This window comes from Alosa alosa, chromosome 21, assembly GCF_017589495.1.
Source record: "Alosa alosa isolate M-15738 ecotype Scorff River chromosome 21, AALO_Geno_1.1, whole genome shotgun sequence".
Lineage (NCBI taxonomy): Eukaryota > Metazoa > Chordata > Actinopteri > Clupeiformes > Clupeidae > Alosa > Alosa alosa.
Genome location: NC_063209.1, coordinates 11866533 through 11881111, shown reverse-complemented (window position 1 = coordinate 11881111; position 14579 = coordinate 11866533). Strand labels below are relative to the sequence as shown.

The window sequence follows — 14579 nt, the reverse complement described above, 5'->3', positions numbered from 1 at the left end:
ATTCTGCCTTTGCCTACAAGACACAGTCTCTCTCTCTCTCTCTCTCTCTCTCTCTCGCTCTGTGCCTCCCTCATAAACACAACGCACACACACAAACACAAACACACACACGCACACACACACACACAAACGCACAAATGCACAAATGTTCTCTCTCCATGGCATACATGCACTCCTATATCACATTTTGGGTCTGAATTCCCCAGCTTCAGAGCGAGACCGTAATGACTGCTGAAGGCGTTATTTTCTCTTTCCCCTCCGTCCTCCTCCCCAGCTCGAGTCTTCCCGACCTGCGGCTAGGATTAAGGATTAGCTGCTAGTACTATCAAGTGCACAGCTGATGCATGCTCTGTCATACTCTCTGCAGTGGTTCTTTGTGGACGAGTGGGAGGCTTCATCTGTTAGCCCAGTTGAAATCCCAGTCTTGTTTTGCATCCCAAAAAATGGCAAAAATGGTATGAATGGTACAGTGTTTGTTGTTTGTGTATGGTATTGTGTGTGTGTGTGTGTGTGTGTGTGTGTGTGTGTGTGTGTGTGTGTGTGTGTGTGAGCGAGTGTACTCCCGTTAGTATTTGTGAGTGCACACTGTGTTTCTGTGCCTTTATATTGTGTATGTGTTCTAGTTTGTATTGTGTCAAAGTACTTAGTATGGGAATGCATGTTACACAGCGTTTGGCATGGACACACATCACCTTTGGCGACAGCATCCTCTTTGCACCCCCTGCAGCACTTCTGCACATGGTCACTGCACATCACTCCACGGTGATGGACAGGCAGGGATGAAGGAGTGTCTGGGACAAAAAACATGTTTTCTTCTTCTTCTTCTTCTTCTTCTTCTTCTTCTTCTTCTTCTTCTTCTTCTTCTTTCCATATTCCTCCATCACCGCCTGGGCATGCAATTAATCAAGCCACCATCCACAGGTGCTAAAATAGGAAGTTTTCTTTTTTTTTTTTGAAGTTTGAATCTCACCATGGTAATGAAGTTCTAACGTATGAGAGAGGGAGGCAGAGAGAGAGAGATAGAGGAGGGGGGTGAGGGAGGGAATAGGCCGCCTCTCCAATCTTAATACTTTTTTTTTTATAAGCAATGTATATTTAAATTGAAATAACTTTTTTTACGGTGGTCGGCAGCGTGTACATGTGAATGAGTAAGTGGGGATTGGAGGACTGCCTCCAGCACTGTTCTCTGCCGTTGATGGATGGGTGGTCCACAGGCTGTGGGCGAGAGGAGAGGAGAAGAGTCATTGCGCTAATACTACCTACCACCTCCACATATTAAGACCAGGGCTGAGGAGAGAGATAGAGAGAGTGAGAGTGAGTTGAGAGAGTTCAGACTGCTGTCAGACTGCGGGAACTGTGCTGCCAATACTAATCACTGAGTTTTAGTCTGGTGCAAGTTCTGTATTATTATTATTATTATTAGTAGTAGTAGTAGTATGTTGGGCGGTAATTGTAAAGTACAAAGCTTTTTTGTTTGAGGGGAAAGGAAAGAATGTCTACAGTGTGTATGATATTTTTGTGTGAGCATGTGTCTTTGAGGGAGAAGTGTGATTTTCTGCCCAAATCATTTCCATTCCTCTAGAATTTATTCCTCTCACCAGTGACATGTTCTCTCTGCCTCTTTTCCTACCCGCCTCCACACCCCTCTCCCTTACCCTCTCTCCATCTTCATTCCTTTTCATCCCTCTTTCTTTCCGCCTGTCTGTCTCTCTCCTCTGTCCCTCCTTCCTCCCTCCCTGCCTTCTTCCTTCTCTAACCCTCTTTCCCTCTCTCTTTTTTATCCTTCCTTTTATCCCTCCCTTACCCCCCCCCTCCCTCTCTCTCGCTCTCTCTCTCCCTCGCTCCATAGAGGTGTGCCCAGTGGCGTGTGGCAGCCATGGCGTGTGCACGGAGGGCCAGTGCCAGTGTGAGGAGGGCTGGGAGGGGCTGGCGTGTGACCAGCGGGCGTGCCACCCGCGCTGCGAAGAGCACGGCCAGTGTCGCGATGGCAAGTGCGAGTGCCACCCCGGCTGGGAGGGAGAGCACTGCACCATAGGTGGGTCAAGCCCGCTGCCAAGCCCACACTGCATGGGCAAATACAGATATTAACATACATGGGCAAGGACACACACACACACACACACACACACACACACACACACACACACACACACACACACACACACACACAAATTCATGCACACAAACACACACACACACACACACAGTCATACACACATACTGTACATGCACACATACACACACATGCAGAAATGCACACACACTGGCATGGAAATGCTAACACACATGCTTACTGTACGTGCACACATCTCATAGAAGAGCAAACACAGACACAGATGCACGCATGCCCTCATCCAAATACACATTGCAAATGCAAGGACACACCCACATGTACACATACAGACACATACACAACATGCGCGCGCACACACACAGACATGCACACACACACAGACACACGCGCGCGCACACACACACACAGACACACACACAGACATACACACACACACACACAGACACACGCGCGCGCACACACACACACGTGTTATATAGATACATGCACTTACTGTACATGCTTGCATGCACACACACATCTTCATGTTTACAGCAGATGTCATTTGTGCCATTCCATTATATCTGACTTCTGCTTTATTATATAAGCAAAGTATAGCTCTGCTGAGCACTCAGTAACAAGCCAGCTAAAAGTTAGATCCTGTTTATTATCGTTAATGGCCTGTCTAATTTATTCTGTAATGATTTTGGGTCGGAGCCAATGTGTTTTCCAAACATTAGCTGGGTTCACAGACCCTGAGCATGTGGGCGGTAAAAACTAAAACAGTTTGAGCAGTAACACATACCATGCAGTGTTTCATGTTTCATTATATTGTCACACTTTTAAAAGGTCTTTTTTTCTGTCCAGGTGTTTATGTTCTCTCTCTCACACACACACACACACACACACACGTTTTTTATATATATATATATATGCGCAGTACATTGTACACGCCCTCCCAGACACACACAAACGCCCCAATTCCATTTAGAGCTTTTCACAGCTAATTTGATTTTGTTTAAGCTGTGATATTTACTTGTCAAGCCATCTCTTCCAATCTATTTCTAGCCTGACACGCTGACATATAATAAAACATGCGCCTGGCAGAAGTGTCAAGATGAATTTTTAAATATATAGCAATAGCTATGCAAAAATATATAAATAAATCGGTCAACTGTTAAAAAGGGAGCACAGGCTGTCTCTATCATTGGAGAAGCTATTAAGTCCCCATATTTACAAAAAAAGTTGAAATCTTTCTCCTCCTCCCCCTTACTCATACACTTTTACTCACACACACACACACACACACACACACACACACACACACACACACACACACACACACACACACACATACACACACACACACAGTGCTCCATTTTAACTGGCAAATTACAGGTTTAGCTGCATCACATCATCCAGACAGGTTCCACTAATTGCACAGTTCACACTCCCACCTCTCTCTGTGCGTTCTTCTGTCCGTCCATTCTTCCGTTTAAGCCACCATTGTGGATTCTGCTGTGATGCGCACATTGTCCACCTCAGACCCATAGCCTCATTCTGACTCTCAGACCCATAGGCTCATTCTTACTGTACTCTCAGACCCATAGCCTCATTCTGACTCAGACCCATAGCCTCATTCTGACTCTCAGACCCATAGCCTCATTCTGACTCTCAGACCCATACTGTAGCCTCATTCTTACTCTCAGACCCAAAGCCTCATTCTTACCCTCAGACCCATAGCCTCATTCTGACTCTCAGACCCATAGCCTCATTCTGACTCTCAGACCCATACTGTAGCCTCATTCTTACTCTCAGACCCAAAGCCTCATTCTTACTCTCAGACCCAAAGCCTCATTCTTACCCTCAGACCCATAGCCTCATTCTGACTCTCTCCATTTGTTCTCTCTGTTTCTCCATGCAGCCCATGACTTTGACGACGTCGTGAAGGGTGAGTGCAGATACAGCCTTTATAGTGTGTTGCACATCTGTGTTGTTTCTCTGTTGTGTCTGTTTCATGTCTGTATTGTCTTTTTCACGTCTGTGTTGTGTCTGTTTCACGTCTGTATTGTCTGTTTCACGTCTGTGTTGTGTCTGTTTCACATCTGTGTTGTCTGTTTCACGTCTGTGTTGTCTGTTTCACATCTGTGTTGTGTCTGTTTCACGTCTGTGTTGTCTGTTTCACATCTGTGTTGTGTCTGTTTCACGTCTGTGTTGTATCTGTTTCATGTCCGTGTTGTGTCTGTTTCACGTCTGTGTTGTGTCTGAGTTGTGCCTGTGGTGCATTTATTTATTTATCTTTGTATTGTGTCAGCACTGTGTGTATTGTTTTTTTGTGTGTATGTGTGTCTGTTTCTTGCCTGTGTTGGAATCGGTGGTGAAAGGAGCTGAAATATGAAATGACTCTCTGTTGCTTCTGCTGTGATCAATCGTGTAACAGGCCATCATATATCACTTCACCACAACACAGCCGATTGTCATGGACTGCAACTCAATTACTGACTGCACACTCTATTCTCAAGCCTTTGCTTGGGTAGATCAGTTTCATAGATAGACTCTTCTGGACCTAAATTTCTTTGACAAGCAATGAGCAAGTAAGTGTTGTTCTCTGAAAGCTGTGCTTTGCGTGCAACGACCTTGATTGACAGCACCTGGCTTGGTGATTGATTGGGAGTTAAAGGCTCCAGGATCCAGTTCCTGAGGGAAGGCTTTTGGTGTGGGGACTGCTGTCTGTCTTGCTACCTTTCGGCCTGGGATTTTGTCTCGTCTTCTGATTTGGATTTTGTTTCGTTATGGTTTATCTTGATGTAATAAATCCCACTGGTTGGGTACATTTTAAAAGGTGTTATTGTTATTTATTAGGATTTGGGGTCAGTGGTGGGTTTTTGTTCACCCTTAAGAGACATAAAGGTGGGGTGTAACACGCACGCTGTGCCTTGACATTACTTGGAATTTACTAAGCTTTCACTTCATCACCACCCTCTAACCATAATGGCTAGGGTGAGAAAACAAACCATTAGATGTTTAAATCAAATACAGTTCATTTAATCTAAGAAAAGTGTTTCAAATGATGTTTGACATCAAACAGCATAAGTACATGGTATAGTCTGCGAGCTTTGGTTGGTGTTTGGAATTCGATAGTGTTGTAGAATGTGAAGCCAAACTCGACTCACAATATTTGCACAGCCTCTTAACGCACAAATCCTTGTTTACTTTTAAAGCCATTAATTGTCTGCCAGTTCAACAAAATGAGTGGAACTTAAAGAATTACTGCTACCTTACAGTAACCTCTCCTAGTGGACCATTTCAAAAAAAAGATTTATCGAATCGCTCAACACAGCAAACGCGGCCAGGCAAGCCAACCTTTAGGAATCATTACAGAGGACGTTTAAAATGAACGTCTGAGCATGGCTTTCACCTCTCTGCCTGCTCTCCAAAACGGATCGGCTCGTATGGATTTGTCCGCTGGCAGAATAAAAGGCCTCTGCGCCAGACTCCAGACTTGTCTTGCCAGGCTGCAGGCTTTAGGAGAGGAGAGAGACGCCGAGGGGGGCAAATCTCCCGCGTCGGTGGTAGAACCAGGAAACCATGCTGTGATAAAGCTGATCAATAAAGCCCCAGCACACACACACACACACACACACACACATACGCACACTAACACACTCTCACACACACAGAGACACTCAGACACATACACACATACAGTACACATGCGCATAAAAACACTCATAGACACACACTCTCATAAAAACACTCATAGACACACACACACACATACACACAGACCCCCAACAGACATAGACATGCGTGAACAGACATCATGACTGCTCTTAATGCTCACACATAAGACTCAATTACGCACACACACACACACACACACACACACACACACACACACACATGCACACTCTCTAGGACAGCTGGTAGAGTTTCTGGACACTGTGTTGTCCTCAGCGAGCGCTGAGTGTGTGGTGAGATTTGTGATCTTGTCTAGTGGTTGAGTGTGTGTCCCAGAGGGCCTGTGTGAAGGGAGCCAGCGCTCATGGAGTTTTGTTGGGTGGAGGAGGCCCAGCTGATAGAGATGTAGCAAAGACATGGGAAAGGTTTCATCTCGGACTCATCTCACTCCCTCCAGCCCTCTGTCGCATCTCTCTCTGGTCTGTTCTTCTCTTTCTTTCTGTCCCTCTATCTCTTTTTTTCTGTTTTGTCCCCTCCATCAAATTATTCACTTCCTTGCCGCTTCTTATTTTTCTTAGTCTCACTTTCTCCTTTCTCTCTCTATCCCCTTCCATCTCTCTCTCTCTCTCTCTCTCTCTCTCTCTCTCTCTCTCTCTCTCTCTCTCTCTCCCCTTCCATCTCTCTCTCTCTCTCTCTCTATCCTTCCATCTCTCTCTCTCTCTCTCTCTCTCTCTCTCTATCCCCTTCCATCTCTCTCTCTCTCTCTCTCTCTCTCTCTCTCTCTCTCTCTCTCTCTCTTCATTCATTATGCATAATGCTTCTCCCTCATCACTTGCTTCTCCCTCTCCCCCCCCTCTCGCTCTTTCTGTGTGTGTGTGTGTGTGTGCATGTGCTTTCTCAAATTCAGAAGTTCAAATTAGAAATGAAGCTGTATTGGCATTACCACACCATACCATAATAATTGATTTGACAGTATCCCCATACTATCGGTTAATGGAGTACACTGTATAAGATACATCAATGAGTGGAATGAATAGTTATCCAGACATCAGGATATTTACCACCCACACCACCCCTACACCCCCCCCCCCCCCCCTTTCTACCCCAGACGGATGCCCAGGGCTGTGTAATGGGAACGGGCGCTGTACCCTCGAGCAGAGTGGTTGGCACTGCGTGTGCCAGGCTGGCTGGAGTGGCCCGGGCTGTAACATCATCACGGAGAGGGAGTGCGACGACAACATGGACAACGATGGAGGTAAGGCACACCTGTCTGTCAAGTCAATTTGATCCTATTCCATTCAGTTCAGTTCAGTTCAGTTCAGTTCGATTTATGCGGTGTATTGGCAAGATGAGTGAAAGTGTCCGTTGATGAAAAAAACTCTTCACTAGCGCGGCAGTCATAATGAAACACAACAACACATCAAAGACACGCACAGAAACATAACACAATCAGCACTTCACCATTTTTACATAGAATATCAAACATGTGGTAAGATATACACACACAACACACAGACACAGACACACACACAAGCAGACATGAACAAACACAAACACACAAAGACAAACATCTCTCTCTTTCAGTCTCTTTTTCTCTTTCCCCTTACTCTGTCACCCCACTCTTTCACTTCCTCTCATATCCCTTTCTCTTTTTCCTTCTCTCTCTCTCTCTCTCTCTCTCTCTCTCTCCAGGTACTTCTTCATTATCTTTCACACTGTCCTTGGCCCCAATTTAATCTGCCAATTTTGCAGCTAAATGACATTGAGGACTGGTGGAATTTTGGCAGCAGAATTTACAAACTCATTTGCAAAAGCCTTCTCTCTCTCTCTCTCTATCTCTCTCTCTCTCTCTCTCACCTTTTCTTTTTCTCTGCCTCATTCTCTCAATTTTTTCATTCAATGTCTTCACGCTGCCTCTACCTTTCTATCCTTATATCACATTTTCACTCTCTATCTCTAGCTCACTGCATATCTCCACTCTCTCTCTCTCTCTATCCCTCTCTCTCTCCTTTCTGCTGTCTCTGTGTGATGAGTGCCAGGTGGAGTGGCTGGTATAAAAAGCTGGCTGGCCATGCGCTGCCTCCTGTCCCCTATTAAGTGCCGATGTCCCAGAGGAGAGGCGGAGGACAGCGCGCTGGTCCTCATATCCACCAGCTCCTGCCCCTCACCGCCTCACTCTCTCCCTCACTGCAACGGCCACTGCACACACACACACACGCACACACACACACACACACACACACACACACACGCACACACACACACGCACACACACACACACACTCACACACACTCACTCACTCATGCCACACACACACACTCACACACACTCACTCACTCATGCCACACACACATGCCACACATACTGTACTGTATACAACAGTTCCCTCACTGCCACAGCCACCACACACTCACAGATACACACACACACACACACACACACACGCACACACACATGCACACACACGCACACACCACACACCACACACCAGACGTGTCCACCAGCTCCTGTCTGCTCGGTGATAGGTTTTAATCTTTCCAATGTAGGTTAATGCATTTCACACTCCCAAACCTAGACAGACGGGGTGAGCAAGCAAGTGGAGTGAGCAAGAGAGGGGGCATTTTATGCAATAAAAAGATCATTCAAATCTGGTCCAAAATATTTGACACCATCATCCTACCAATTGCACTTTATGGAAGTAAAATATGTTGTCCACTCAGTACGTAATGTAAGACTACACTAGATGGGACAAAGACCCTTCTGAAACCCTGCCGAAATTTTCTACACATCCAAATGAAGACAGAATTTGGCCGATTTCCACAATTGATTGTTCAAAAGAGGTGTCGGAAATTCTGGATTCACCAAAAGTTAAGCCCCCACAATTCTTACATTTTGGACAAATCCAGTCCAATAAGTCAGTTGGTCTTGAAACTAATAGCACACTAACCCCTAACACGTGGGTATCTGCCCCACACAGACCAATACATCAATACCGTTAACAAAATCATACATAATTCCATAACACTGGAGGAACGGGAATAACTTGATATAATTCTGGGAGAGGATACCAACATCTGTCTATTGACAGCAAATGATGTTTCCTCACTCTGCCTGAGAGAAAACACTTCCGTAGGACAACCCTCACCCAACAACACAACACCGCCCTCCACACCTGTTACATCGTCTCTCCTGTTCATTTTGCATAGAGAGAGAGACAGAGAAAGAGAGAGAGAGAGAGACTGAGATGGTTATCATCCTTGGTACAAATGAAAACAAATGTGACAGTGGCACAGACAGCCAAGAGGAGCTTGATGGAAACCAATCTGATTGTTCTCGACAGCCCGGTGAGCTGCCACCTCGCGCTCTCATTTCAATTGTAGGTTTGTTTTTACATATCACATCCAAGGAGAGCTCTCTCTCTCTCTCTCTCTCTCTCTCGCTCGCTCTCTCTATCTCGCTGTCTTGTGGTGTGCGATGGCAGGTCAAGGTGTTGCACTCAGAAATAATTAGTTGATGCGCAGTCTGAATCCTTGTCTGCGAGGAGAGGAGGAAATGAGAGGGGTAGAGGAGAGGAGAGGAGAAGAGGGTAGAGGAGAGGAGGAGAGTCGCCAGAGCGTGTGCTCAGCCTGCGTTCAGAACGCTGGCAGCGTGGGCTATTTTTCTCTCTTCCTCTCCCTTCCTCTTTGCTGCAGCCCAGAGCGGGCTACTGCTGCTGTTGCAAGAACCTGACGGTAAAAGTTTTTTTTTTTCTTTCTTTTTAACTTTAAAGTCCTGTTTTTTTCCCCTTCCTCCTCTTTGTGTGGACACTTTTTGAACTCCCTGTGAAATAATGAGAGCGCTGTGGTGTTGCTCAGTGCCTTTTAAACAGGGGGCTGTGTTAAAACTCCACCTAATCATACGCCTTGTCATCTGTATCATCCTCCGGCATGGCCGTGAGCCAGTGTAGTTAAAACCCCACTTTCTTTTCCCCTCTTTTCCTCCCTCCATTTCTTTCTTTCTTTCTTTCTTTTTTCTCTCTCTCTCCTCTGGGGCCTTGTTTCTTTTTCATCATGTGTGCGCTCACTTCCCTTGTGTCTACTCTCTTTCTCTCCTCCCTCTTTCTCATTCTCTGACACACAGCACAGACACACGCACATACACGCATGCACTCACCCTCACATACACACACACATGCACAAATACAAACAAACACACACATGGAGACACACACACACACAGACAAACACAAACACATGCACACACACACACATGCACAAATACAAACAAACACATACACAAACATACACACACAAACACACACACACACACACACCTCTGTAATGTGTGTTATTTATCTCTGGTGCTCTCTCCATCTGTCTCTCTCTCCTTCTCTTACACACACAGACCTCCACACACACACACACACACACACACACACACACACACACACACACACACACACACACACACACAGTCTCTAGTAATGTGTGTTCTTTCTCTCTGGTGCTCTCTCCATCTGTTTCTTTCTTCATCCCTCCCTCCCTCCCTCCCTTGTGTTCTTCCCTCTTCTTCAGTTTACTTAAAACACCCATGAGCAGCTGCCTGGTGCGAACGCCAGACCCAAGCCCAAAAAAAAAAACCTCCAGCTCCTTAATCACCCTCTCTCATCAACCCTTCCCTCCCGGCCCTACAAAAAAGAAATATTTTGTCCCAAAGTGGCGCTCGCTGCCTCCACTCCACTCCCCCGCTCCTCCCACTCGCTTTTTTCCCGTCGCCCGCTCCTCAATTTTCCCCTGCTCGTTTCCTCACGTTAATGCGTCGTCTACTAGCCTACCCACAAACAAATCCTACCTGTAATGGCCTTTTTTTCTCCCCCCTCTGTGTTAATTGCTCACTTTGTTGTTTTCCTGCTTCTTCTTCTTCTTCTTTTTTTTTTAATTTGTGGTTGTTGAAAGGTAGCTGGAGGAAAGTCCTGTTTCCTCGGGCCCCGGTGAAGCTAATAGGGCTCGCTCGTTATACCAGTTACCCTCACAGAGACTTGGTGCACATCTTAAAGATCATTAGCGGAGCCTCAACATCAGCAGCTAGGCGGCGTTCAGAACCCCACCATTGGATGATGGGTACCTTTGAAGCTGCTCCAGATGCTTCATGGAAAAGCTTCAAAAAAGATGATTAATTGTTGTAGAAGCAATTACTTGTCTGTGAAATTCTAAAGGGTGTTGAGAGGGAGTGAGTGAGTGAGAATGTGTGTGTGTGTGTGGGGGGTTAATCAGCACTGGACCCAGCGCTCATTAAACTAGAAGATATATTCTGGTGAGGGCATCATTAGTGGAGCGCACTGTGAAAAAGGCAGATGACAGTCAGAGCGCTGAGACAGAGAGCGACTGATTGAGCCAGGAAGCCATTTCTGTCTCAAGTCTCTCTCTCTCGATCTCTCTCTCTCACACACACACACACACATTCTCTCTCTGTCTCCGCTGCATGTCCCGAGGCACCGGGAAAAACATATTCTCCCACTTCACACACAAGAACAACACTGAGTCCTCTCACCTCCAGACTAGAGGAGACAAAAAAACACTCTTTCATTCATTCATCCTTTCAAGCAACAAGAGCAAAAATGTGTGCTGGCAGGATGAATTGAGCTTATTGCAGCCTCCAGGGCCCTTGTAGCATGAGCTAATGGTTGATGGCAGTGATGATAAAGCGGCAGTTGTCTTGATGGGGTTAGGAGCTGCCCCAGTGATCCCATTCATACATGCCCAGTGTACTCAAGGATGCGGAGAGACCAGACGCCGCTTTCTGTTTGCACACAGATTTGTCCTCCGTATGTTACACCACGGCAAAAGCGCTTGAGGAAAAATGTGACGCCACTGTAGAGTCTGTGTCGATCATAATGTTGTACATCCCTACTGGGAGAAATCTCAAAGGCAATATATTTAGCTCAAATTAGACGGTGTTTACCTCTATGTAACAACCTTGGTTCCATCGACTGATGAACAAAACCATCAGTCTTACTGCGGAGTGGCTGTGGAATTGATAAAAAAAAAAATTTATGTGGAGATGAAACAAGGGGCAGCTTTTTTTTAGACAACATGGGTCGTGCTTAAACAAGTAGCTTTCTAACAGAGGGCATTTACCTCTAGATAACAACCTTGGTTCCATTGACTGATGAACAAACCATCAAACGTAACCAAACAAAAGCCCTGATGGCTGTAAAATTGCTTAAAAAAACAAATGTATGAGGAAATGAAGAATTAGACAGAAGTTTTTAGACAAGTTGAAGTAGTCCGCAGTTTTCCAGCAGAGCATCCCTCGCCTTCACCTCTTTATTTCAGTCACACTCAAACACTGCTGCACTCACCCTCCCATCAAAACCACATGATGGGAAAACAAAGGCCGCATTTATGAAAATATTACTGGAAATAACCTGCCATTTACACTACAGTAAAGCCATTCAGACGCCTCTATGAGGGCGTTTTAGGTGCAAATAAATCTATCTATTGAGAAAATTGAGCCTGCACTGCAAGATATTATTTGCAATTTCAATCTGGTCAGGCAGTCAAACATCCCGTTGGAAATGTAATTTGTGTTGTAGGCTATGCATATATATGGAATGGAGCATATATGCACAGAAACAAAAACGAGGGTAGCTGAAACGGAAGACATCCGTGGAGAAGGAATTATTATATCCATTTATTTTGATTTCTTTATTTTTTGCCTATATCGTTTCCCCATTTCAGCAATGATGTGTCAGATGTCACTGTTATCAGCGAAGCCGGGTGAATGGAATCGGATATCACTATTTACTATTTGGTCTGACATGGAGAGGGAATCATATTATAGTGTGCAGTTGTCTTCCAGGTTTACACGGTCCATACATATATTTGCATATGTATACATGTGCAAAGTATATGTTTGTGTGTGGTACCAACCACATGATACCAATTCATGTTTTTGTGTGTGTGTGTGTGTCTGTGTGTGTGTGTGTGTGTGTGTGTGTGTGTCTCTCTCTCTCTCTCTCTCTCTCTCTCTCTCTCTCTCTCTCTCTCTCTCTCTCTCTCTCTCTCTCTCTCTCTCTCTCTCTCAGATGGCCTGCTGGACTGTGTGGACCCTGACTGCTGTGAGGCGATGGTGTGCAGTGCGAGTCCTCTGTGCCAGGGCTCCCCCGACCCCGGGGCTCTCCTGCAGCAGGGCCAGACCCCCCCTCGGCCCTCCGCCCCCCAGTCCTTCTTCCAGCGCGTCCACTTCCTCCTGGGCAAGACCGGCACACACACGCTACACGGAGACATCCCATTCGACAGGAGGTGGGTGAATAGCTGTGTGTCTGTTTCTGTCTGCATGTAGTTTTAGTAGTGTGTGTGTGTGTGTGTGTGTGCATGCATGTTTGTGTGTATGCGTGCATGTGTGTGTGTTTGTGCATGTGTGTTTGTGTGTGTATGCGTGCATGTGTGTGTGTGTTCGTGCATGTGTGTTTGTGTGTGTATGCGTGCATGTGTGTGTGTTTGTGCATGTGTGTTTGTGTGTGTATGCGTGCATGTGTGTGTGTGTTTGTGCATGTGTGTTTGTGTGTGTATGCGTGCATGTGTGTGTGTGTTTGTGCCTGTGTATTTTGTGTGTGTGTGTGTATTTTGAGTACACACAGGAGAATTATGGCATCCAGCCTGTCCGTGTGCCAGTGCAAGTGGAGGTCTTGTCTTTATGTCCATCACTATGTGATCATATAAAGTCAGATTGTTTGTTTCCTATTTATGCTTTGTGGCCTGGTGTTACGGGGCTAGTAAAACTGTCACAGTAAATCCTCCTCGTAGCCAGCCTTCCTAACCCTGAAATATTACACCGGCCCTTCGTGAAATAGAAACTCTGCGCAAAGACAGGGGGGTGGGGATATGCTTTCTCTCCTCCCTGCTCGTCAACCTGGTTTCTGAAAGCTTTCTCCATTACACACACACACACACACACACACACACACACACACACAAACACACAGAAATACTCTCACGTACATACACACATCAATTCACACACACACATACACATACCCCCCAAAAATAACCAAATAAATTAATTAAATGGCTTTCTTGTTGGCGAGGGAAAATCAATTGCATTTTTCCCGACTGCGAAAGTAACAGATTTGTGTGTGCAGTGGCTCAGAAAAAACCTGTCCTTGTGCATTTATCCACCTTCTACTTAGGCTAAACGAGACAGACTGGCATGCAGGTTATTTTCTTCCCTCCATTCTCAGCCTCCCGTCGGCTGGGCCCTAAATCATCATTCCTCGGCTAAATGTTTACTGCGCCCAATGAGGACAAATCCTTAATGGCGCTAATTTGTTGTGATTTGCCATGTTAGCTACCTTTAGCATTAGCGAGCTAATGTGTTGCCACCTCATTTTTGCATTTTTGAGTGGAAACTGCTATGAATAAAACATCTGAGAGAGAGAGAGAGAGAGAGAGAGAGAGAGAGAGAGAGAAGAAATGTAGCAATTTGCTCGCATTTCTTATTCTGTTAGCCATGTGTTCGCTAGTCCCCCTCATTTGGAGGAATTGCTATCCTTTCTAGCTCGGGAGCCTCGGAGCCGGACGATTTTGGAAAAGCTGCACTAAATTCCCGCTGCTTCCAAATCCCTCTTTAGATAAGTGAGGTAGAATGAAAGTCATCAGGGGTTTAAGGTTGTTTTTTTTCCACCTCTGAATTGCCTGAGGGGGGAGATTTGGGGCCGAGTAACTTGTATCTCCTTGAGTCAATAGGCAGTGCTGAAGACCTGACAAAATGTGGTTTGAGTGTATGTGTGTGTGTGTGTGTGTGTGTGAGAGAGAGAGAGAGAGAGAGAGAGAGAGAGAGAGAGAGAGAGAGGGAGAGTATGTG

The 14579-nt window shown here is 45.7% G+C and overlaps 1 protein-coding gene across 1 annotated transcript in view; it reads left to right on the top strand.

The window, feature by feature from the left end:
* Window positions 1–14579, top strand: part of LOC125286290 (teneurin-1-like) — a 200747-nt gene that overhangs the window by 114506 nt on the left and 71662 nt on the right. Inside the window, exons 13-16 of the mRNA XM_048231227.1 lie at window positions 1850–2035; window positions 3978–4004; window positions 6843–6989; window positions 12802–13018. Of these exons, the coding sequence (XP_048087184.1) occupies window positions 1850–2035; window positions 3978–4004; window positions 6843–6989; window positions 12802–13018 (577 nt within the window). The remainder of the gene's footprint in view (window positions 1–1849; window positions 2036–3977; window positions 4005–6842; window positions 6990–12801; window positions 13019–14579) is intronic.